The sequence below is a fragment of the Syngnathus scovelli genome, chromosome 1 (genome assembly GCF_024217435.2).
Source record: "Syngnathus scovelli strain Florida chromosome 1, RoL_Ssco_1.2, whole genome shotgun sequence".
NCBI classification, from domain to species: domain Eukaryota; kingdom Metazoa; phylum Chordata; class Actinopteri; order Syngnathiformes; family Syngnathidae; genus Syngnathus; species Syngnathus scovelli.
Genome location: NC_090847.1, coordinates 14,206,721 through 14,229,830, shown reverse-complemented (window position 1 = coordinate 14,229,830; position 23,110 = coordinate 14,206,721). Strand labels below are relative to the sequence as shown.

General features: G+C 43.3%; 2 protein-coding genes across 6 annotated transcripts; one reads left to right on the top strand and one right to left on the bottom strand.

Moving 5' to 3' along the window:
- Nucleotides 1-387: 387 nt before the first annotated feature.
- On the bottom strand, nt 388-14,841 carry LOC125991113 (high-affinity choline transporter 1). 3 transcript variants are annotated; one of them, XM_049758711.2, is made up of 10 exons: nt 14,557-14,841; nt 12,966-13,049; nt 11,605-11,769; nt 6,656-6,769; nt 6,359-6,514; nt 5,638-5,786; nt 2,488-2,631; nt 2,155-2,308; nt 1,860-2,077; nt 391-1,779 (listed from the first exon to the last, which is right to left on the bottom strand). In XM_049758711.2, exons 3-10 carry the CDS (start codon nt 11,759-11,761, stop codon nt 1,234-1,236), a joined length of 1,638 nt encoding a protein of 545 aa, XP_049614668.1. In that variant the 5' UTR covers nt 11,762-11,769; nt 12,966-13,049; nt 14,557-14,841; the 3' UTR covers nt 391-1,233. The 3 variants fall into 3 exon arrangements, with proteins under 3 accessions (XP_049614677.1, XP_049614659.1, XP_049614668.1); XM_049758720.2 differs by lacking the exon at nt 14,557-14,841 and having other exon boundaries at nt 388-1,779; nt 12,966-13,044; XM_049758702.2 differs by lacking the exons at nt 12,966-13,049; nt 14,557-14,841 and having other exon boundaries at nt 388-1,779; nt 11,605-12,959.
- On the top strand, nt 14,124-22,851 carry LOC125991166 (zinc finger protein ubi-d4). 3 transcript variants are annotated; one of them, XM_049758805.1, is made up of 11 exons: nt 14,124-14,250; nt 15,128-15,288; nt 15,795-15,902; nt 16,020-16,213; nt 16,442-16,534; nt 17,028-17,112; nt 17,579-17,713; nt 19,825-19,956; nt 20,071-20,183; nt 20,798-20,879; nt 21,352-22,851. In XM_049758805.1, the coding sequence occupies exons 1-11, from the start codon at nt 14,219-14,221 to the stop codon at nt 21,435-21,437; spliced, it is 1,221 nt and encodes a 406-aa protein (XP_049614762.1). In that variant the 5' UTR covers nt 14,124-14,218; the 3' UTR covers nt 21,438-22,851. The 3 variants fall into 3 exon arrangements, with proteins under 3 accessions (XP_049614762.1, XP_049614752.1, XP_049614772.1); XM_049758795.1 differs by having other exon boundaries at nt 16,017-16,213; XM_049758815.1 differs by lacking the exon at nt 17,579-17,713 and having other exon boundaries at nt 16,017-16,213.
- The last annotated feature ends 259 nt before the right edge of the window (nt 22,852-23,110 follow it).

The following is a 23,110-nucleotide window of genomic DNA, read 5'->3' as shown; positions in this document are numbered from 1 at the left end:
CTGTGTGTTTTGTTCCTGTGTAAGAGGCCTTCACTAACAATGAGCAGAGCTTATTTGCATAGGTGAAATGTTCTTTGTTTGGTTCAAAGGAACTTCATTCCTTTTAGTTAACTGTAGGTTTGGTTCATAGATTGTTGTTGATCAGAACTGTTTTTCTTTGTTAAGTGTAAATACAGTTTGAAGTAGTTGCATATAAGTTATCCCATATTTACTCAATGTTTGTTTAAGGAACTGCATACCAGTTACCTCACACATTTACTTAATGTGTGTTGAAGTGTTTAGGACAAGTTACTTGTTATTATTCTGTGTTAATTTACCAAGTAGATAAAGTTAGCAAAGGTTTAGTTGTATTGTTCCACAGGAAAGCGGTAATCAACATGATTCAAGTTATCTGATCACAGTCGAGGACGAGTCAGCCAGCCAGGGGAAGACAGCTTTGAATTATTACGGCTTCGATGTCAATCGGATTTTGAATGAACGGACAATCCATGATTAACCGCTTTCTTGTGTGGGAGGAGACAGGTAGAAACTCTGGGTCTCTTATAGTAAACCTGCCAGCGAGCAGGTTATGTTCACAGAGTATGTAACTGACCCAGAGTTTGTTACCTCTCTTTCTGGAACGGGTAACTCAGATTCCCTCAACTCAGGGTTTACTTACTCAGATATATGAATGGATCCGCTTCCTCACTGTTCGGAGGAGTGAAGCCTCCGACAGCCCTCTTACGTTGCCAAGCTCTAAGCCTGTCGAACTTGAATACTTTGATTTCTCAGAGGTGTTCTAAGCAAAATATTATGAATATATGTATTATTATTGATCAACTACAGGTTTGAGTGTGGTTTTATTCAAAATATTTGTGAGAATGTACAGTGCAACCCCACTATTTGGGGGTGATAGGAACTCAGTGACATCGAGATTCATTACAGAATCACTTGAATGTAATGGTACATTTATCAAGAATGACAGTAGTGTCCTTAAATAGGTGCTTTGTAAGTTTTTCCCTCCTGGGAGTTAAGATCGGGGCATGTTGACAATAATTGTCAACTGTGGCCATGTGAAGCCCTTTGAGGCATTTCTGTGATTAAGGGCTATTTAAATACATTTGACTTGACATAGGTGCTGAACCACGAGTGTGCGGGGATCCACTGTACACTTAGTACACAAAACAACATAGTTCATTCCAACGCATCTTGCTTCATCAAGTTGATTTACATCTCACCATGGCAGTTTTTACATTATTCTTCCAACATGACTTCATTTTCACTCTGAGCTCCAGGTGTTTGAGCTTTGTCTTTTATGACAGTACCCCTGCTTGCTAACATAGAAATCTGTTGTGACTGATGGGTTTTCACCTTATATATGTCAAATCTTTCTGGGATTAGTCCTTTATTGAACAGCAGTGAAGCTAAGTAGGAGACCAGCAAAGTGGAGATAAAATTGCAAAGCATGCATATAGTACTAACAGGTGCACGTTGGACATAAACTCCATTTTCAAGTGTGCAACCAGGCAAGTGGAGGTTAACGGGCAACCCCAGAGATGGCTCGCCGCTCAAAAGTCGCAACACCACCCCAGTTAAGAGGCCCGCCATGGCCCCGTAGCCGTTGGCGACATCAAAGAAGAGGACGCAGATGAGTTGAGGGAACACACAGATGTAGGTAATGCTGGAGCCGAGGACCCAGAATGATATAATGCTAAACTTGAGAAAGATGAGTGATGTGCCTGTGATGCCACTCAACATCACAGAGATTCTGATTACCCACTGTAGTTCTCTCTCTGATGCCTGCAGGTATAAAAGACATGGCCAATGAAATGCATCGGACATTTGTTTTACCCTTGGAAAGCTGTAGAAAACTGTCTTACCTTCGTCCTCAAGATACTCTTGTAAATGTCGGCCACAAAGAGAGAAGTTGCTGCTAATAAAAGTGAGTCAATGGATGACATCACGGCAGCAGTTGTTGCAGAAATACCGATAATAGATATATAACTTGGGGTGAGGTATTGCAAAGCAATCGGCATGATCAGACTTGTCTCTTGGCGCTCTAATGGAGATGGTGATCCATATTCCGTCTTATTCCAGTCTATTGCAAGACATAAAGTTTGAACACTGACAAAGTGCACTGATTCACAGTAAAATGTTCACTTTCTACTTCCGTACCTGTGGACGCTGCGACTGCTCCGATCAAGATAGATGGGATGGAAAAGATTATGACAATTGGAGCAGCAATCAATCCAATGTTCCTGGCACTGTCTGAAGAAGAAGTTGACAAGATCCTCTGGTAGTAGTCTTGGCAGGCCAAGTTTCCAAAAATCTAAAATAAGATATCCCTCATCTGTAAATACTTACAATATAGTCACCAAGGCACGGATCACGTTAATGGTGGAAAACGTTTTGAAAAGGTTTATCCTGATCTCACTTAGTAGTAATATCACAAAAAAAATCAATTTGAGCTTTTTATAGGCACGTGTGCTGTACATGAAAAGCTCTCACCAATGACAAAGTTTGATCAATCCACCTCCATGCTCTGTCAGAGTCAACAGGACTGACCCAGGGGCCTTGGTATGTGAAGTTTAATGCAGTGGTGGTGATGTCATCTGAATAGGGATTCATCAGCAGGAAAGGGACACACAGCCACTGCAAAACATACAATTAGTCAACGCAATCGTTTGCCGCACTGTCTGTCTGTCTGTCTGTCTGTCTGTCTGTCTGTCTATCTATCTATCTATCTATCTATCTATCTATCTATCTATCTATCTATCTATCTATCTATCTATCTATCTATCTATCTATCTATCTATCTATCTATCTATCTATGGCATCCGTCTGTCTCGAGAGACAATGGTAGCGCCATGGAGCATGGAATCACTGGAGTAAAGTACAGCATCTTCAGTGGCTCAGCAGTCCGATTCTAGCATGACAGTCTCTCCCACAAGCTGGACATACGAAGTGAGTTGGTTGCTCTTGGGCCTGAGCTTCCTGTCTCTGTTTCCTGCTGTTGGATTTTGTCCACAATTGAGGGAGCGCGCTATCTGGGCCTCACGGCAAAAGGATCTGTAGGCGGGCAAGGATAACACGGGCAAAGACCTTGCCAACTACGTTCAGGAGAGATATACCACGGTAACTATCACAACTACTACGATCTCCCTTGTTCTTGTACAGTGTAACAATCTTTGCATCCTTCATATCCTGTGGTACTTTGCCGTCTCTCCAACACCAACACAGGAGTTCGTGGAGTGGTTTCAGAAGCGCTGGTTTTCCGCACTTGATTAGCTCGGGAGGTAACCCATCCGCACCAGGAGACTTCCGACATGCTAGAGCAGCAATGGCCTTGCTGAGCTCATCTAAGGTTGGTTCATAGTCTAACTCATCCATCACAGGAAGGTCTTCTAACGTACTGATTGCGTCTTGCGAAAGTGACGATGGATTGGCATACAAGTCGAGGTAGTATTCTACCCATCTCGCTAGCTTTTGTCAATGATGACTTCACCAGTCTTGGATTTTATGGGTGCATATTTCTTCACAAATTTTCCAGTAGCTTCTTTGATGCCTTCGTACATTGCCCTGACGTTGCCATTAGTTGAGGCATGTTGAATGGTTTCTGACAGCTGGACCCAGTAGTCGGTCGCGCAGCGGCGGGCTGTTCTCTGGACGTTACCCCGTGCCGACTTCAGTTACTGCAAGTTTTTTTGTAGATGGGTGCTGCTTGTACTTGTTGAATGCTTTGCGTTTGACATCAAGAACTGACTCCATTTCGGCAATGTTCGCCTCAAATCAGTCTGTGTTATTGCGTTCCTTCTTACCATAGGTCAGAGTTGCTTCCGTCTGAATGGTAGTGCGGATAAACTTCCACCTGTCTTCAGCACACTCTCGATGATCATTTGACAGCGTGCGTTCCAGTCTTGCGATAAACTCGATGTTCTTGTTTACACAGCTTGTCTTGCCGATATTGATGTGCGGCTGACACTTCGACTTCAAATGATAAAACCTCTTGAGCTTAAGATTCAATTTGCTCACAATCAATGAGTGGTCAGTGTCGCAGTCGGCGCTGTGGTAAGTTCTTGTGTTGCAGACGCTATTCAAAGAGTTACGTCGAGTGACTGCAAGGTCAAGTTGATGCCAGTGTTTTGATCTTGGATGTCTCCAAGACACTTGTTTTGTAAGTAGGTGTTGGTCACGCACAAGTTGCGAACAGAGCATAGTTCTAGAAGCCTTTGACTATTTTCATTCATCTTTCCAACGCCGTGAGATCCTAATACTTCCGGCCATGACACCTGGTCCGCACCCACCCTCGCACCGAAGTCACCTAGGACATAAAGGTGCTCAGATACAGGGATTGCACTCAGGATGGAATCTAAAGATTCGTAGAAACTGTCTTTTGTTTCTGCTGCAGCCTGTAGCGTTGGGGCGTAAACACAGATGATGTTAGCTGTACCTTTGGTTGTTGAAAGACGCATTTTGAGAATTCTTTCCGTGCCATTGGTAGGAGGTTCGATCATTTCGATTAAGTGATTCTTCACGGCGAAGCCCACTCCCTGTTCCTTTGGTTGATCATCATCTTTTCTTTGCCAGAAAAAGGTATAGTGCTTTTCCTTCAATGATCCACTTCCAGACAGTCGTGTTTCCTGTAAAGCAGCGATGTTTATATTCAGCCTGTAGAGTTCGCGATCAATCACCGCCGTCTTTCGAGTGTCTTTTACTGCTTGAAGATCTTCAGTCAGACCGGGTCTCATAGTCCGTACATTCCAGGTACCCAGCTTGAGAGCTGGTACGATCCTGTTATTTATCTTGTTCGCAGGTACAAAGTTAACGATCTACTTGTCGAGCCTTAACTGTTAGCTCCAGGTACCCTCTGAAGCAGGTAGACCGTGATGGGTCAGCACCTTACTGACCGGGGGCTGCCCGGCTTTTGGCGGGCGATAGCTGACCAGTGAGACTTCGATGGTCTCTCCCACCGTCGAGGACAACCCGTAGCGTCCAACTCTGTATCAACTGAGCATGGATTTGTAACTCGTAAACTGCTGTCCTCCGTGTTGTGCTCTCACCAGACGGCGAGGCTGGAGTATCCTCTCCAGGGCGCTAGCCAGGGCAGAATTTTTGAAGATCATGCATTGCCCATTAAACATGACTCCACTCTCGGCTCCACCAACTTGATCCAAGGGAACGCTACACATTACATTTGGAGCTGGTTTAACTGGAGGCGCTGCCGGAGAGATGTGGACGTCGACTATCCGACCGTCTTCGGGGCTCCACACCGAATTTTTCCTCAGGGTTGTCTCCCGAAGCCTTTCCCGAGAATAGGTAACCCACAAGGCAGTGGGGGTTTGAGAATCAGGGTTTTCCGTCCCCTAGATGGATTGCCCTCCCAAGCTGACGAGCTCCATCTACCTGAAGCAACTGGTTTTGAGGCGCCAGTCATACACCTTCGCCCCTTCTCCTGTTAGGAGAAGCAGTTCCGCCGGGCTTTGAGTCGAAGCCACGCGTGCAGACCAGGAGTTGGACTTTGGTTGTCAGAGGCTCTTTGAGACGCATACCTTATGGGAGCTTTTTATAGGCAGTGGGAGCTTATCCCCACTACCACCCCGGGCGTAACAACTTTTGGAACACAATCGTTTCCCGCACTGTATGACATGAGTAACTCACCAGACCAAAGAACATGAGCGTCAGCTGAACAATGTCTGTGTAGGCAACAGAAAGAAGTCCCCCCAGCAGTGTGTAGATAATAGCTACTGCAGCCGAAATCCAAACACAATGTGTCATTGGCAAATCCAGGATCACATGCATTGGAGCACCTAAAAGTGAAAAAAGATGCCAGACCCAAATATTTCCTGTTCAAGCATGTTTCCTAATAAACAATCCATAAAGATCAAAATTGTTCAGATTGGAATCATGCACCTTAAAGATGGAAGTTTGAGTATGCGACAATTCCTAAAACAATAATAAGGCTATTTCCTCTCACTTTAGTTGTACAGTATTTTTTTGTCTACCACAATTTTATGTATTTATGAGCTTTTAACTAAGTATGGCAATTACACATTCTGTAACATACGTAACACAGGGTGTTTCATAAGTCTGTAACATGTTGTTAATTTGTATTGTATTAATGACTCAATAAATGTATGAAAACTTGATTGATCGAGATTTTTTGTAGCAAAAAATGTAACCCAACAACTTAACCCTAACCCGAACACAAGAATCCAAGAAATGTATGTTTTATTACATAAATGTTCAATATTCAAGCCATTGGTTACACGACATCCATCCATTTCCCCAAGATTTTAATTTCCCCCAAGATTTGAAAATTTTGTATGAAATTTTATTGTGTGAACAACAGTGTGAATTTCAAGCCTACCGAATAACTTACCCAAGCCAATGAGAGTCGATGGCACCCAGACGATATCAGTCGTGATCAGTGCCATAGACAGAACCCCACTGGTAACCGCTCCATATTTATAACGGAACGGGTCCATCATTGTCACATATTTTCTTTCTCTCATTGTTTTGGCCAAGAAAATTCCCCCTTAGGTCACACAAAATTGTTTGTAAGTTATTTTTTTCACTGTTCTGTCGTGATTTTTTACATATGTACTCCCTAATTATTAATACAACATGGTTCGACTTTACATAATATCTAATTAAAAGTTACAGGAGAAGATCTTACCAATCAGAAAAGACAAGCTGGTTGTAATCGGCATTACAGCCCAGGCCAGGCCCAAGTCTGGAGTGTAAACTATCTCACTCAGTCCAACAATGAAGCCTCCTCCAATGAATGTAGCTGTAGGACACAACGCATACATTACAATGTAATGTAGGAAATAATCCTCAAATTATATATGAGTAATTAATCTTGAGAATTAGTCAAGTACATAAATGTAATAACTTTCATTTACTTGGCTGATTTTTACACAAAGACTGAGGGACTTTTTTGGCCCTCAGGCAATCATGCTGTACAACGCAGCATCTTCTGGTAGGAGTCGGAGGATATGACATCCTTTTATTGTAATTAGGTGCCCTGACTTTTATATTTTGCATTAGATTTTGTTATTTATTTTTTATTTTAAAATGTCTTTTGCTTTTTTTTTCTTTGTTTTGTGTGAATGTAAGCAGCATGTGGAGGTTTCCTTCACATGCAGCTTGTTCTGTGCTGCCAACGTTTCCCATTTTGCTTGTTATTGGTCGAGTGTGTGTTTCTAGTGCTCCTTACATGTTTAGTGTATTGTGGTGATGGCTAAAACTTTGAATGTTTGTATGCTTGCAGAGTTCATTTATCCCTGTCCGTAAACAGTATCTGCCAATGAGGAGTATATTTCTTCACAGCACACCATCCATAATTTCCTTCGGGATCAATAAAGTATTTCAATGTCAGCGTTTGAAGAATCCAATTATGCAGGTTCTTCAGCCACCCTAACCACTGTTCACAAGAAATGTATGTTGTGGACTCATAATATTTTCAAACCCTTCGCTGTTGAAGGCTGTGCAATTTTAGATATTCCAGATGTATTCCATCCATCCATTTTCTGAACCGCTTAGTCCCCACGGGGGTCGCGGGCGTGCTGGAGCCTATCCCAGCCGTCATCGGGCAGTAGGCGGGGGACACCCTGAACCGGTTGCCAGCCAATCGCAGGGCACACAGAGACAAACAACCATTCGCACTCGCACTCACACCTAGGGACAATTTGGAGTGATCAATCGGCCTACCAAGCATGTTTTTGGGATGTGGGAGGAAACCGGAGTGCCCGGAGAAAACCCACGCGGGCTCGGGGAGAACATGCAAACTCTGCACAGGTAGGGCCGGAGGTGGAATCAAACCCGCACCCTCCTAACTGTGAGGCGGACGTGCTACCCAGTGCCCCACCGAGCCGCCTCCAGATGTATTAATAATAATAATAATAATTCATTGAATTTGTATAGCGCTTTTCAAAAACCCAAAGACGCTTACAGGGAAGAAGGCAAAGACAAACAGGAGGGGAGGGGTAGGGGAACGGGGAAGAGACAATGGGATAAAATTAAGACGAGGAAACCAGTTATGGGTAGGGGAGGTCATAGGTTTGAAAGAAGAGGTAAGTTTTTAGACGAGACTTAAATATGGGGAGTGTGGGTGAGTCACAGACAGACTGAGGGAGAGAGTTCCAGAGTCGGGGTGAAATGCAGGAGAAGGCTCTGTCCCCAAAGGATTTGAGTTTAGATTTTGGGACTGTCAGACGTGAGGTGTTGGAGGATTGGATGGGGCGGTTGGGACAGTAGGGGACAAGGAGGTCGGATAGGTAAGTGGGAGCCAGGTTGTGGAGGGCTTTGAAGGTGAGGAGGAGTATCTTGAAGATGATGCGCTCCTCAATGGGGAGCCAGTGAAGAGAGCGGAGAACAGGAGTGATATGTTCACGGGACCAGGTGTGGGTAAGGAGACGGGCAGCAGAGTTTTGGACTAGTTGCAGTCTATGGAGTGAGTGAGCAGTGATTCCAGTGAAAAGGGAGTTGCAGTAGTCAAGCCGGGATGAGATGAAGGCGTGGATGAGGGATTCAGTGGCAGGGAGAGAGCGGCAGTGCCAGATTTTGGCAATGCGTCGGAGGTGGAAGTAGGAGGTCTTGACAACTGAGCTAACGTGAGGGTGAAAGGACAGTGTGGGGTCAAAAATAACGCCAAGGTTGCGTGCCAGGGGGGAGGGAGTGATGTTTGTGGAGTCGATGGTGAGTGTGATGGATCCAGTTTTATTAAGGGAGGATTTAGTGCCGATGAGGAGGAGCTCTGTTTTATCACTGTTGAGTTTGAGAAAGTTGTGGGACAGCCATGTTTTTATTGTAGAGATGCAGGTTTCAAAGTGGGTGAGGGAAGGGTTATGGGTTGGTGTGGTGCGTATATAGATCTGGGTGTCATCCGCATAGCAGTGGAAGTCCAGATTAAGTTTGCGGATGACATTACCAAGAGGAAAGAGGTAACAGATGGATAGGAGGGGGCCAAGAACTGAGCCTTGGGGGACCCCTTGTGTAACTGGGGAGAGGATGGATGTGTGACCGGAGAGAGAAATGAACTGGTTTCTGTTGGTGAGATAGGAGGTGAGCCAGTCGAGTGCAGTGCCCTCAACACCTAGTTGGCGTAGCCTTTGGAGGAGGATGGAATGGTTCACAGTGTCAAAGGCTGCGCTAAGGTCAAGTAGTATAGTAGGATGTTGAGGGCACCAGAGTCAGCGGAAATGAGGAGATCGTTGGTGACTTTAACAAGAGCTGTTTCAGTGCTGTGAAGTGGGCGGAATCCGGACTGGAAGGGTTCATAGATGTTGTTGGACTGGAGATGGGTGTGGAGTTGGGCGGAGACAATGCGTTCAAGGATTTTGGAAAAGAGTGAAAGGTTGGAGATGGGACGGTAGTTGGAGAGGTTGAGTGGGTCCAAGGTGGGCTTTTTGAGGACGGGGGTGATGGCTGCAAGCTTATAGACAGTGGGAAAGTGGCCGAGGGATAGAGACTGATTAAAAAGGGTGGTGAGGTAAGGGAGGAGGACAGGGAGGGAGGCCTTAGTTAAGGTTGTTGGAAGGGAGTCGAGAGAGCAGGTGGTTGTCTTGGATGCGGTGATGATGTCTAGGATGGTGGAGGAGTCGACAAGGGAGAAGGCAGTGAGAGAGGGGAAGGGCGGGAGATCGGGAAAGGGGGGCAGGAGAGGAGGGGAGGTGGGGGAGGAGGAGTTGTTGATGGTGACGGTCAGAGAACTGTTGATTTGGGCAATCTTGTTGTTAAAGCTGACAAGGAAGGAGTTACAGAGGGCGGGTGAGGAGGGTGGCTTGGTGGCCGGTAGCTGGAGCAATTTGTTGACGGTGGAGAACAGTATGCGGTGGTTCCGGTTGGTGTTATTAATGAGAGATGAGAAGTAAGCAGATTTGGAAGCAAGAAGAGCATCACAATAGGAGGAGATGTGTTGTTTAAAGGTTTCAGCATGAACGGTGAGGCGGGTTCTTTTGTAGAGGCGTTCGAGTTGACGGCCAGTTTGTTTCATGGAGCGGAGTTGCGGGGTGTACCAAGGGGCAGAGTTAGTGAATGTAACAGAAGAGGTTTTCCAGGGGGCTAGGGAGTCAAGGGAGTCGGAAAGGATGTTGTTGAGCATGGTGGCAAGGTCATCAGGGGAGGAAGAAGTGGGGTCGGAGGGAAGGGCAGAGGATAAGAGCTGGCAAAGCGTGTTCGGGTTTACAGTCTTGATGTTGCGGTAGGAGATGATGCGCTTTGTGGAATTATGAGGCGAGGGTAGAGGGGCAGAGAAGAGGATGCAGAGATGATCAGACAGTGGAAAGGTGAGCAGATTTGGAAGCAAGAAGCATTCAAAGGATGAAATAGATGGGAGGTTCAGGTCCAATTCAGTGATGTGTAGGGACTGCTTGTGGAGGACAGCAATACCACCTCCTCGCCCAGAGAGGCGGGGTTTGGCAATGTAGCTGTAGTTGGACGAAGTGGCTTGGTTGAGAGAAAAAAAGTCCAGGGGCTGTTGCCATGTTTCACAGAGGAGGAGCAGATCCAAGTTATTGTCCAAAAGTAGTTCAAAAATAACTGGTGATTTGTTGGAGAGGGAGCGACAGTTCAGCAGCGCGAGGAAAATGGATGAAGGAGCGGGGGTGGGGGAGCGGACATTGTTGAGGTTGACAGTACGGGAGGTGGGGGTGATGGGGGGGGGGGGGGGGCGCGAGGTAGTCCAGAAAGAAGGGATGGGTGAGCCATAAGGGAAATGTCTGTTAAAAGATAGTCCAGAGCCATGGTGGATGTATAGGCGACGGCGGAGGATCCCAGCCTTGCTGGCAGCTGAGGCAGCAGCGGCAGGGAGACGTTGATTATTGTTGAGATGATGAAGATCAGCAGCAGTGTAGACAATTGTGTGAAAAGTTGGTGGAATGGAAGCCCGGAGTAATAGAAGTGATAGTTCATGGAGGAGATGAGACGTGACAGCAGCTGGGAATAATCCAGATAAAATGCTAGAAGTGGCTGGTTAGCTAGAGGTTGATGGGCAGTGAAATCCATGGAAGCAGCAGTGGACCAAGTTGTGATGTTGGTGGAGTGGCTGGTGATGTTGGTCAATCCCGACTGTACCCGTGCAAACGGCAAGCCCCAGTGTGTCATGGCGTGTGTGTATTGTGTTCTGAATGATTGGTGGATGTCCACCCTGTCCTGGCAAGGCCACACCAATGTGATACAGTGATGTTTTGGCCTTGAGTAATGGAAAGTAAGATCTGACTTCCCCTTTTGGGTCCCCTCAAAATGACCTCTGGAGAATATGCGAAGACACTTACTGTACCTGCTATGGTATGAAGAGAACCATCCTAGTTGCAGTAAAATAATTTTCACACCATGTGTTGATCTAAGAACTTTATCTTAGTGACTACAAATTGATCAATAATTCATAAGAAATGTGTGTATTCTATTCAACATTCTTTTGTTGTTGTTGTTGTTGTTGTTGTTGAAATACATCAATTTAAAGGATGATTAAAAAAAAAAAAAAAGGTTTGTCCAATTTTTATTATTTACAATTCAGTAAAGCTCTGGGGCATCACTATCGTACTAGACTACAAGATTTATGAAAAGCAATTTAACAATCACAGCGCTGATATCAACTTGCTATACAACTTGTCTAGACTGTACCTGTCATAGTGAAGATTCCGACCACCAGATGTATCCTTCTATTTCCCAGCAGTGTGATATCAATTTGACTTGCCTGCCCGTTTCTCTTCATCCTCTTGGTCTTTTTAAAGGCCCAGATGCTGGTCCCCAGCATGAGCAGGTACAAGACCACCATCATCACAACACCTGGAATGTTCACACTCATTTTGCCTGATGGAATGACTCGATGATACATTAGATGCACTCTATTTAAGAAATCCCTCTCTGCAGTACTTCATAAGAAAAACAGGTTCCAGTACAAACAATAATTAAAATTAATTAAATAATAATTAAAGCAATTTGGCACTCGAGTCGCATTTGATTTCCTTAATCACTCATTTAAAGAAGAGCATTGAAGCAATACGTTTTTCCTCATCATATTATCGGGTGAAACTTGCAGCTACAATGCATAGGATGCCAGTATTTTTTGAGGGAATTGCATTAGCGCCTTGGGAGCCTGTTCCACTTTTGGTTGGTTAATCGCTTACGACAAGAACATTGTTTTTAACTGGCTTTCCCAGACGAGGAAAGGGCTGTCATTTTGAGCCGCCAAAGATTCTAGCTTCTATACCCGGGAATGAGGAACAGAGACACAGAATGAGTCTGAGAGTTGTTTGAAAAGACCACCTCAACATTGTACATGTGCTGCTTTTCATTTCTTGGATGAAGCACGTTGCATTGAATTTTGTACTAATGCTCTTGCATTAAACCACTGGAAAAGATTCGCCGGGTGAGTGCTACAATAACAGTGGGTATCGTTGAAATGTGTGTGGGAGACTTCAGTATATGTCACGCTTTGAATTTATTAGAAGGATCCATGCAATTGGATTTTATGGACAGTAAAGATGTTTGTCAGTAAAATTTAGTGAGTGCCTGTGGCGGTGATAAGATTTCCAAATATTGTTGATCATTCTAATTCAAGTGTGTATTAAAGAATATTTGCAATGGGCGTTTAAAGTTGACATAAGTAGAGATGTTCAAATAGATTTGAAGAATGCTCAGTTTTAAAGCCCACGTAATAAATTCTACTGTTTTACGTTTTACTCATTTAGTCTATATATGTATATATATTATATATGTTACATAATATATATATATAGTTAGCACGTCCGCCTCACAGTTAGGCGACTGTGGCTCAGGCAGTGGAGCGAGTCGATTAGTAACCGAAGGGTTGGCGGTTCAACCCTAGCTCTGTCACATTCATGTGTCCTTGTGTCCTTGGGCAAGACACTTCACACACCTTGCCTCCAGGTCGTCATTGTAAATGAGAAAATGTTCTCAATTGACTTACCTGGTAAAACATTGAATTAGAAAAAAAAGGGGGGGTGCGGTTTCGAATCTACCTCCAGCCCTGCCTGTGTGGAGTTTGCATGTTCTCCCCGTGCCTGCGTGGGTTTTCTCCGGGCACTCCGGTTTTCTCCCACGTCCTGAAAACATGCATGGTAAGCTGATTGAGCACTCCAAATTGCCCATAGGTGTGAGTGCGAGCGCGGATGGTTGTAGCCCTGCGATTGGCTGGCAACCAGTTCAGGGTGTCCCCAGCCTCCTGCCCGATGACTGTTGGGATAGGCTCCAGCACGCCCCCGCGACCCCCGTGGGGACAAGTGGTATAGAAAACGGATGGATGGATTATTATCATTATCCACTGTGCCATTATTATTATTTGTTAAATTGATTTCAGTACATAAAAGTATAAACAAACATGTTTACATGCAACTGCAAAATTTGAATGATTATACTTTCTGGCCCTTTTAACTGGAAATATTTACCTTCCCACATTTAAATAATCCAATCAACAATAGTCATACTTCTTTTCCTTTTACTGTATTTGTATCTTTTTTCTCTTTTGTTAAACGCTAATCTTAACAGCCAAACTATTTTGTGATTTGATATCTCAGTGTCTTTCTATTTACTCTTAAATTACAGAAATAAGGTGTTTTCTAAAGTTGGTATTTGGGGCATATTTACTTTGACACTCACTCTAAACGAATAAAGACGAATCTGGGCTCCTTCTCTACATTGCATTGGGATCAGATGGGTTACACTACTTTAAAACCCTAACCCTAATTTGAAATCCTACTTTGAAACCCTAACCCCACAAACCCTATATATTAGTGACGTGTTGAAAGACGATCCCTTTCCCATCCGCGGGGAGGCAGTGTTGCCGTCTCCATTAAACGGGAGCGAGCTATCTCCCGTTTGTTGTTTAAAAATTGTCAATTGATAAACGGAAAGTGTGTCCCCCTCCATTCCCATTGCCACCTACGGTGCCCCTGCTTGGTCTGCCCCACGTGTCTCCCAGTCCCGCACCGGGACAGAGCACCGATAACCCCCTCTAGGAGACGCTACACACCCATTTTTTCCTGATCGTGGATGGTAATTTTAAAATAGCAAATTTTCCGCCAGGTCCGACGTATGTGCAAATTCTGGTAAGTTTTCGTTCATGTTTAGTTCCTCAAAATAACAATGAATAAAAATTTCTACAGAAAAAAAGGGTCCTTGCAGCGTTTGCTGTCAACGTCTGCCGCAGTGGTTTTGCGTTGCTGACAACAGTGCGCTTGCGCAGTGTCACACCGCACAACTGCACTAAGCAAACATGGCGGCGGCCGTCGACAGTGTTGTGAAAGTGTAAGTTTGCCTTTCTATCTTTTTTTACGACAAAAACCACGAGTCGTGATGACCTCAATTCATAATGAATAAACAATTAGGGACAAACCTTTGGAAACCATAGACACGGGACACGCGATTTTGATTACAAAATGCGTCCCAAGAGAATAACGTTATCTTGTGTGTGCTAAGGATAGCTTGTGAGCCACGGGCAAAGAACCGAAGCACAGCAATGGATAAGGCTGTAACTCGCATACCACACACACAACACCATCAACTTAAGCTGACCACATTGTATTTTCATCTGCTTGGTCAGTAGGAGCTTACCCGTTGATGAACCTGTCTGTTGATCGTTGCTTTGTTGTGAAGAAAGTCGTGCTAACAATCAACCTATTGTTCCGACCGACGTCGCGACGCTACACTCGTGCGTTTTACGCGGAATGTGTTTATTATCGTGATTATCGTTAACAGTGGTGTTAAAAAAAAAAAAAAGCCGGAATCGCCATGAGTTTTCGTTCCAATATTTTAGTTACCCAATCGAACTTCATGAGAGCTAGGATTCAGAAACACGTGATATGGTTCTTCTTTTCTGCCAGCTGCAAGAAGTGTAACGCAAGATCTCCCACATTTTTATACACTGTCAGCCCTCCCCGAAACTATTTTTAATAATAGTCCAAAACTCTAGTCTGTAGGTGTGAGTGAAATTGGTTGGTTTTCTATATGTGGTCTGCTGCTCCGTCCCAGCTGGAATAGGAATTGACTTATCTGCGACCTTAACGAGGGGGAAAGTTGTAAAACTTGATAAATGCTTAAACGTAATGTAGTTGTCTATCCATGTTTGTCACAACACCTGATTATTATTTTTGGCATTTCTTTCTGCTGACAACACAAATTATAGGCTGGGGGAGCAGTATTACCGGGATGCCATGGAACAATGTCATAGCTACAATGCCAGACTGTGTGCTGAGCGCAGCATCCTCATGCCCTTCCTGGACTCGCAGACCGGTGTGGCTCAGTCCAACTGCTACATCTGGATGGAGAAGCGACACCGAAGCGCAGGTAGAAATTACAAACTATTGTACAGCACATAAATATATATATAGCTGCGGCCATTCCTTAAATATTCATACTTTAGTGTGGGGGGATTCATTGTACACGAGTCTAAAGTCAGCTAAAAGATATAAGATATGACTCAATCCCAATTGCTGCTAGTTTAAATAGAGGGTTGAAAGTGTGGAAAAATTCTTGGTAGATAATAGCTCTCTGTTCAATATCATGCCGCTTCTTCACCAGTGATGTAAATGCATGAGTACAAAGTTAGCTGAACGACTTGACTCTGCCCGGGTTGCTGCTAGGTTTAATAGATTAATATAACTGGCAACAAACAACTATAATGTTCTTGATGCAAATTCAGACAAATTGTTCTTGAAGCGAATTTCAGTAGGTTAGCCGCTCTGTATTGTAAATGTTACACGTTATAAACAATGTTATTATTGAATTAAATTATCCATCTTGTGTGGTACATGTCCCAAACGTTATGTATGGTCTTTCAATATGTTGTTCAGGTGTTGCTCCAGGTCAACTGTACACGTATCCAGCTCGTCGCTGGAGGAAGAAACAGCGCTCTCATCCCCCCGAAGACCCCCGATTGGCCTTCCCCCCTCTCAAAACAGGTATTACCACCTAAGACATTTTCCCTTTTTCCAGGACCATGAAACGGTTTCAATAAACTGCTGCATTGCCATTTGACCACATATGCTGACACACCTGCACCCGTGTGCTTTTAGCAGATTTGGAGCTGGGCCTGAAGCGAGATGCCTTGGGAGCGGTGGATGGGAGCAGTCTGGAGGCTCTGTTGAAAGGCGAGCCCCTCGACAGAAGGAGCGGTGTGGCAGATGTCCGCGGTTCCGAGGACGATCCAGCCACCATAGACCCCCCTGCTAGCTCGACGACGACGCACACATCCTCCGGACGCGTCCGCAAGGTTTGGCTTTAGTCTTTGGTAATGCATGATAATGATGTTGCGCAGGTTGGTTTTCATTAAATTCGTCAGCAGTAGTACCAGGTGGTAGCAGGTTACAAAATAAAAACAGATGAACAGGTATTGAACAAACATTTGAATATCCTATGTAAGTTGCTGGGAAAGCAGGCAAACATAAAAGGATAGCGTCTTGGTAAAAGGAGTTTAAACCCTGTGATGTTTTCACTGCAGAGAGTCCTTGACCATGATGACTATCTGGATGACTTAGACGATGAAGACTTTGAGGATGAGACCCCCAAGAGGAAAAGCAAGAGCAAATCCAAGGTGAGTGTTTGATGCTTGGCAACTCTTAAAGCCAGGCTATGCATGGCAACTTCATTTGTATAGCGTCATTAATCGAGCTGAGAAATGTATTAATTAAAATACTAAGCTCGCGAGATGCTTGCAATTTGAGCCCTTCGGCACTGTGGTGTCATTTTCAGTTTAGGGCAGGTGTCAGTACAGGGCAAAATTGCTGTCCCCCGAGGTGGATAAAAATGGGTGGATTTTACGGCTTAAAGTTATAGTCTACAAATGATATATTAACGAGAATGCTGTGTTTAGAGTAGGAACACAGAGAGCATGTTATTGTCAAGATTTGTTTTTCTTTTTATTTGACTCTCTTTTTATTTTGTGTTCCCCCCTTTCATTTGTTAAGACTGCTTCTAGTGATGTATTGGGTTTTGTCCCGGTATCATTTCTATATTTAAGTGATCATTTTGGTAGTGTGACAAACACTAATTTGTAATATGTGACATGTCCCGATTGGGTTTTTTAGGGTCGCAGTGACAAGAACAGCAAGAAGAAAAGCGAGGCAGCGGCTGCGGCTCTGGAGGAAAGAGACAAACCGTACGCCTGCGACAGTGAGTAAAAACTCTTTGTCTTTCTCATCTGTGTTCATGTCATGCATGTTGGCAATGGAGCCTTCTGAATTTTCCCAATGAAAGATGACAAGCCTACTGCTGTGCATGATGTGATCTGAAAGACTTCTTCTGGAACTTGAGTTGATATTTAAAAATTGCTCGCTTGGAGGTTGTTCCTATTCCTTCTCCTTGAGAAGCTGTCTTTTTTTTTTCCCCCTTTTTTTTTTTTTTGGCTGTACTGTATAATCATTGGTTTCTGTGCTAGTTCTCAACTCTGCTGTATGAGCTTGCTACTACTGGGCTAGCATCTTCCAAAATACATGTGGTGTAAATGAAGCTCAAAGAGGAATGCTTGCTGTGGGCCAATGAACAGCGCTTCTTCCTGGCTCCACCTGAGAGCCCCTTTTTTGGTATGGTAATTCAACCATCACTATAACCCCTGTGTATTACCATGTGTGTATGTCAGTCTGTGGGAAACGCTACAAGAACCGCCCAGGCCTGAGCTACCACTATACACACTCTCACCTGGCGGAGGAGGAGGGCGAGGACCGCGAGGAGATCGAGGCACCACCCACTCCTCGCCAGCCTGAGGAGCAGAAGAGTGAGTCACTCTCAAGTATTGAGAGAGCTAAAGAAAGGAAGGGGGTTGCATGCTATGTAGCATGTGTGTGCTTGAAAGAGGAATATCATATCCTCATTTTTACACCCCCCCCCGGCGTCGATTTCCCCCCCCCCCCTATATTCACGCTTTAATTTTGAAAAGACTCACCCGGTGATTACAACAGATAGTGTAAACTGCTATTCATTCATATTCATAATTTTTTATTATTTTTGTATCCATCGAATGTGTGTGTGTGTGCGTGTGCGCATGTGCGAGAGTGTGTGTGTTTACATACCATACATATACGTATGTACTGTGTGTGTGTATACAGAGATATTTATGTACATATGTGCGTGCAAATCTGTAAATACTTCAGTTCACATCAGCTAGTGTACATACTTGATTTTGTTTGTCTTTGTCACAGTCTCAGGAGGTTTGAATGGTTGTTTGGAAACAGCTGTTTTTCTGTTTTGTTTTTTTTGTACAATCACTGGAATAATTAGATTCACTTGCACAATCTAATGAGTTATTGGAAGAGAAAATATTTCAGTTCTTACAAAGATAGCAATGGTGTCAAATAGGTATTTTAACACTGTTTAATATTGAAGTTTTCTTGTGCAGGTGTGAGTTTTCTGTGGCTAATCTTGCTTACTTACACACGCAAAACATAGACGAATAAAACTGCTGGGTTAAAAATTGGACCGACCCATGAAGTTGGGTCAATTTGACCCAACATTGGGTTATTGTTTAAAAAAAATAAAACAGTTGTTGGGTTGTTTTGTACAACAAAACGGGATGTTTTGGGCAAAACAACCTAAGAAGTTCCTGGGTCGATCCAATTTCCAACCAAAAGGAAGTTGTTTTTAACCCAGCATTTTGAAGGGTGTATATTCATTAATAACTAATTGTAATTGTCCTAAGATGCCAGTGTGAATGGTTGTTTGGTATACATGTGCCCTGTGATTGCTTGGCGACCAGTCCAAAACAAAGTTATTAAAGTTAATCAAAAGGAAGGAACTAAGGAAACCAAAATGGAAAAAAACTATTTGTTAACAAACTAAAAATTTGTGTTAATTTTTTTCTTTTTAATGATAACTGAAACTATATTGTCCGTAATTTTGGAGATGATAATGGATTTTTTTTTCGGCTTACTGCTCAGTCAGTCGCTGCATGATGGGAGGTGGTCAAGCAGTCATCTGGGAATTGTGGCTCTGTTATTGTGTGTCATGTAGAAGGGATGTCATTTGGCAGCAGCCAATGAGCAAGCGCTACCAGATGACGTCGCTCCAAGGCGACAAGCCTGCACGCGGTAAAGTGACGTGTTTGTTAAGGCCGTCCTGCTTTGAACCTCAGCCCGAAACGTGACACTAACAGTGGTTTTTATTGTCAGTCTGTCAATGTGTTTATTGAGTATTTCACGCCAGGTCAGTCTGTCTGTCAGCGTAGACAATGGACTTACAAGTACTACGTCCCACGTAGCTAAATATAGATCAAAATAACAGACCGAAGTGAGATGTCTGACATTGTTTTTATTTCACCAATCACCATTCGCTGCGTGTGTATGTTGTTTTTATTTATTCCTTTTTTCCTTTATTTGGCTGCGCGTTTGCTTGTGTTGCGCCAGCATGTGATGTGAGAATTATGTTTTCGACGCCGATTGCTGTCCTCATTGAGGGATGGACTGGGCCCTTGTGGATCGGCCCGAAATACTGACAGTACCCTTTACCCACCTATGTTAAGTAATAGGTGCTCTCCTATTTTTGCGTCGTGTATGGAATACGATACAATACAATAGGGTTTTAGCCAAAAAAAAGAGCATTTTTCATTTATGTCCATCCAATCCATCAAATTTCACTATGACTGACAGATCTTACTTGGGAAGCAAGGCAGACGTGGTCATCGTCAGTCCATCAGTGAGTTCACATGCAGGCGCCACAAAAGCAGACACGCAGCCAAATAAAGAAGAAAATTAAAATAAGACACACTGGTTCAATAGGGTTCTACATCACTACAAACAAGTATAACAATAATTAACTACAATTAAAAGGTATTATTTTTATTATAAGTGGTATGCTTTTTCTAATTATGTTTGTGTTTATTCTCCTGTGTAGCAACTAAAAAAGGTCCAAATGGTCTAGCGCTGCCTAACGATTATTGCGACTTCTGTCTGGGAGACTCCACCTTGAACCAGAAGACCGGCCAATCAGAAGAGCTCGTGTCCTGCTCAGACTGTGGACGTTCGGGTACGGCCTGTGTCACCCCCCCTCCCCCATCCCTCAACACACTGTTCATTGTGTTTATAAAGATTGATGGTCATGGCTGGTTTCATAGTTGTGTCTGGTCCCTTCACCCCGCAGGCCACCCAACATGTCTGCAGTTCACACCTGTAATGATGGCCGCAGTGAAGACCTACCGCTGGCAGTGCATCGAGTGCAAGTGCTGCAATGTTTGTGGCACGTCAGAGAATGATGTGAGCATGGGCTTCGATTTTCATAGTCGAGACCGAACACAATTAAAGTTTTACAAGGGGCAAGAGGAAATCAAAGGAGTACACATTCTTTTTTTTCTCAGCGGGACATAGCTCTGACAGTTATCCGCATAGCAGTGGAAGGAAATGCCATGTTTACGTAGGATAAAACTAGGGGTAGCAAATACAATGAAAACATTAAGGGCCCAAAATTGATCCCTGTGGAACACCATATGACAGTGGGCCAGAACGGGACTCAAAGCAACCGAGGCTAGCACAAAAAGTCCTACCAGCCAGATAAGATCAGCGACTTTAGAGCACTTCCAGTATTGCCAACCTGGTACTGCAAACGAGCAATCAGAATATTGTGGTCCACCGTTTCGAACGCTAGGTCCACCAAAACTAGACCCACATAATCTCCAGTGTCAATAAAAACAACGAAAACAGCTTTTAAAGAGCATCAATAGATTTACTCACCCTGCCCCAACATATCTGCTTTTCTCTAGAAAAAGGCAGCATTTTGTTCTAGTGGGAATTCATGAGTTATAAGTCACCCTTTCATTTTATTTAGAAAAAGGAGTCAAAGTTGTGAAACTTTGTTGTTGTTTTTTTTGCAGGACCAGCTGCTGTTCTGTGACGACTGTGACCGAGGCTACCACATGTACTGCCTCAGTCCCCCCATGACGGAACCGCCTGAGGGTAAGACGACACTCAACGGTAACGTAAATGTTGTAATTTGATAGCAAGTGTCTGTCGTCAGTGAGAAATCATCCAGTGTGCTTTAGGAAATAGATCTCTTCATCCGTGAATCAATCCACATTATTTTTTATTTATTAATACGGTACAGCCTTGCCGTGTATAGCAAAAATATTCTAATTATTGATGTCCCCTGAAAAGGGGGCGTGTTATTGCCTGGAACAAGCAAGCAAACAAACATTTAAAAACAGTTTTTTTTGTTTTTTTTTATGTCTCCAGGAGTTCAATTGTTCAGTTGCAAGTTGAAGCAAAAAAAAAAAAAAAACGCACAATCAGCAATCATGAACACAAGTTACATTTGGTTTGATTATTCAGCACAAACAAAGCACCTTCGCTGTAAGATCATCAAAAGCATTATCAATAATTGCTCAATAAATCTGTTGGTGAACACTATATCCCATTTGTGTTTTTGCAGGGAGCTGGAGCTGCCACTTGTGCCTGGTTCTGCTTAAGGATAAAGCCTCCATCTACCAGCAGAACCAGAGCGCCTGCTCTGAGTGACAACGCCAGTTAGGTGGGCTCACCCCCCTCTGTCACATGACCACCGTTTGAGCATTGAGCAAAGCAACACGTCAGAGCGCCCACTTCTGTGTAGCTCAACCGGCTCACTCTTGTTCCATCTGCACGGGTTTGGACGGGGAAGGGGGGGGCATGACTCCAAAACAGACCTCAGATCAGTTCAAGTGTGGCTCATACTGAAGCGCCAACCTGCCAGCGTAGCTGTCTTAATACATTCATCTGTACACAGCTGTCTTGGACTGCTGCTACAAATCAGACACAGACGACAGAGCGGGCATGTGGTAGCCATAGCAACCACTGTCTCCATGGGAACTCCCGGGAGCAAACGGACTATCGTCACAGCAAATATCCGCATCTGTACTGTGTAGTGTTTTGCTGTGTTTTCCGACAAATTATCTATTTTACAAAACACAACACAAACAGTATGTTGCTGGAGAATTATATGATCATCATTATTATTGTTCTGGTTACTAGTGGACTTTAGTAGTGACATTTGTCTGTGTACTTCATCGGATCTTTTGGAGCATTTTTCCATTGAAAGATTTTCACCAAGGCCATGCGGCTCATTATGTTGCTGGATGGAGCCGAAACACTATGAAATAATATTCTGTTGATTGGGCTCAGAAGGAGGAACATTACGTTATAGTTGACTATAATTTTTCCATTAGTATTTATCCACCAAAAGGTGCCCACAAGGCTACAAGGTTGCTTATCACTTTCCCATATCATTGCTTGGTGTTAGTTCATTATGAAGCTACCACAGCCACATTTCAGACATGTAGAGACCTCACACAGTGACATTGTCAGCAGCAACCCAGTGAATGCATTTGCCTAATTATTTTGTCTTTTTAAAATGCATATATATATATATATATATATATATATATATATATATATATATATATATATATATATGTGTGTGTGTGTGTGTGTGTGTATGTATGTACTATATATATACACTATATATATGTATCTATATATATATACTATATATATATATAACAGAATACTCCATATATACATATATATACATATATACATATATACATATATATATATATATATATATATATATATATATATATATATATATATATAAACAAAAAAACAGGATATTCCATCTGTATTGGGAGAATTTTCTAGTAGTTTTGTAAAGTATGTGGCGTACACTTCCACATATATATATACAGCTTCTTAAACATTCAATGTACTGTGTTGCCTTGTTTGTATTTCTGTTATGACTGTGACATTTGGATTCATTTGACTCCTTGAATATGTCAGACCTCCATTCTGCGTATTTGTAAAATGATGTACTTTGTTGTACTATTTTTTTATTTTTTACATTTGTTCAGCGTCAGCGCCAACTAGCCTGACTTAAATAAAAATTGTGTACTTACTTGAGAAATTCCAATATTTTTTTGCTCAGCTACCTGTAGTGTCTGACTAACTATCCTCAAACAACAGCACAGTTCTGCCTGTTAAAAAAAAAGCCATATTAAGACTGATTGATTTTGATTTGGACATCCCAGTCTCGCTCACTTCCTGAGATCATAGAGAGCTCCTTGATTGCTTAGGCTGAATCAGCAACAAGTAAAAGCCCCAATTCAGCTAAGATTTGGTTTCATTTGCAAGTACACTGAAGTCCAATACTGGAC

What these genes read in the sequence shown, in the direction of transcription:
- LOC125991166 (XM_049758795.1), top strand. Translation starts at nt 14,219, where the DNA reads ATGGCGGCGGCCGTCGACAGTGTTGTGAAAGT. An exon ending in GTCGACAGTGTTGTGAAAGT is followed by an intron (nt 14,251 to 15,127) that starts GTAAGTTTGCCT and finishes CACAAATTATAG; the next exon opens with GCTGGGGGAGCAGTATTACC. An exon ending in CCTCCGGACGCGTCCGCAAG is followed by an intron (nt 16,214 to 16,441) that starts GTTTGGCTTTAG and finishes TTTTCACTGCAG; the next exon opens with AGAGTCCTTGACCATGATGA.
- LOC125991113 (XM_049758702.2), bottom strand. Translation starts at nt 11,818, where the DNA reads ATGTATCATCGAGTCATTCCATCAGGCAAAATGAGTGTGAACATTCCA. An exon ending in CGGAATCTTCACTATGACAG is followed by an intron (nt 6,770 to 11,604) that starts GTACAGTCTAGA and finishes TGTGTCCTACAG; the next exon opens with CTACATTCATTGGAGGAGGC. An exon ending in AGAGTATCTTGAGGACGAAG is followed by an intron (nt 1,780 to 1,859) that starts GTAAGACAGTTT and finishes TTATACCTGCAG; the next exon opens with GCATCAGAGAGAGAACTACA.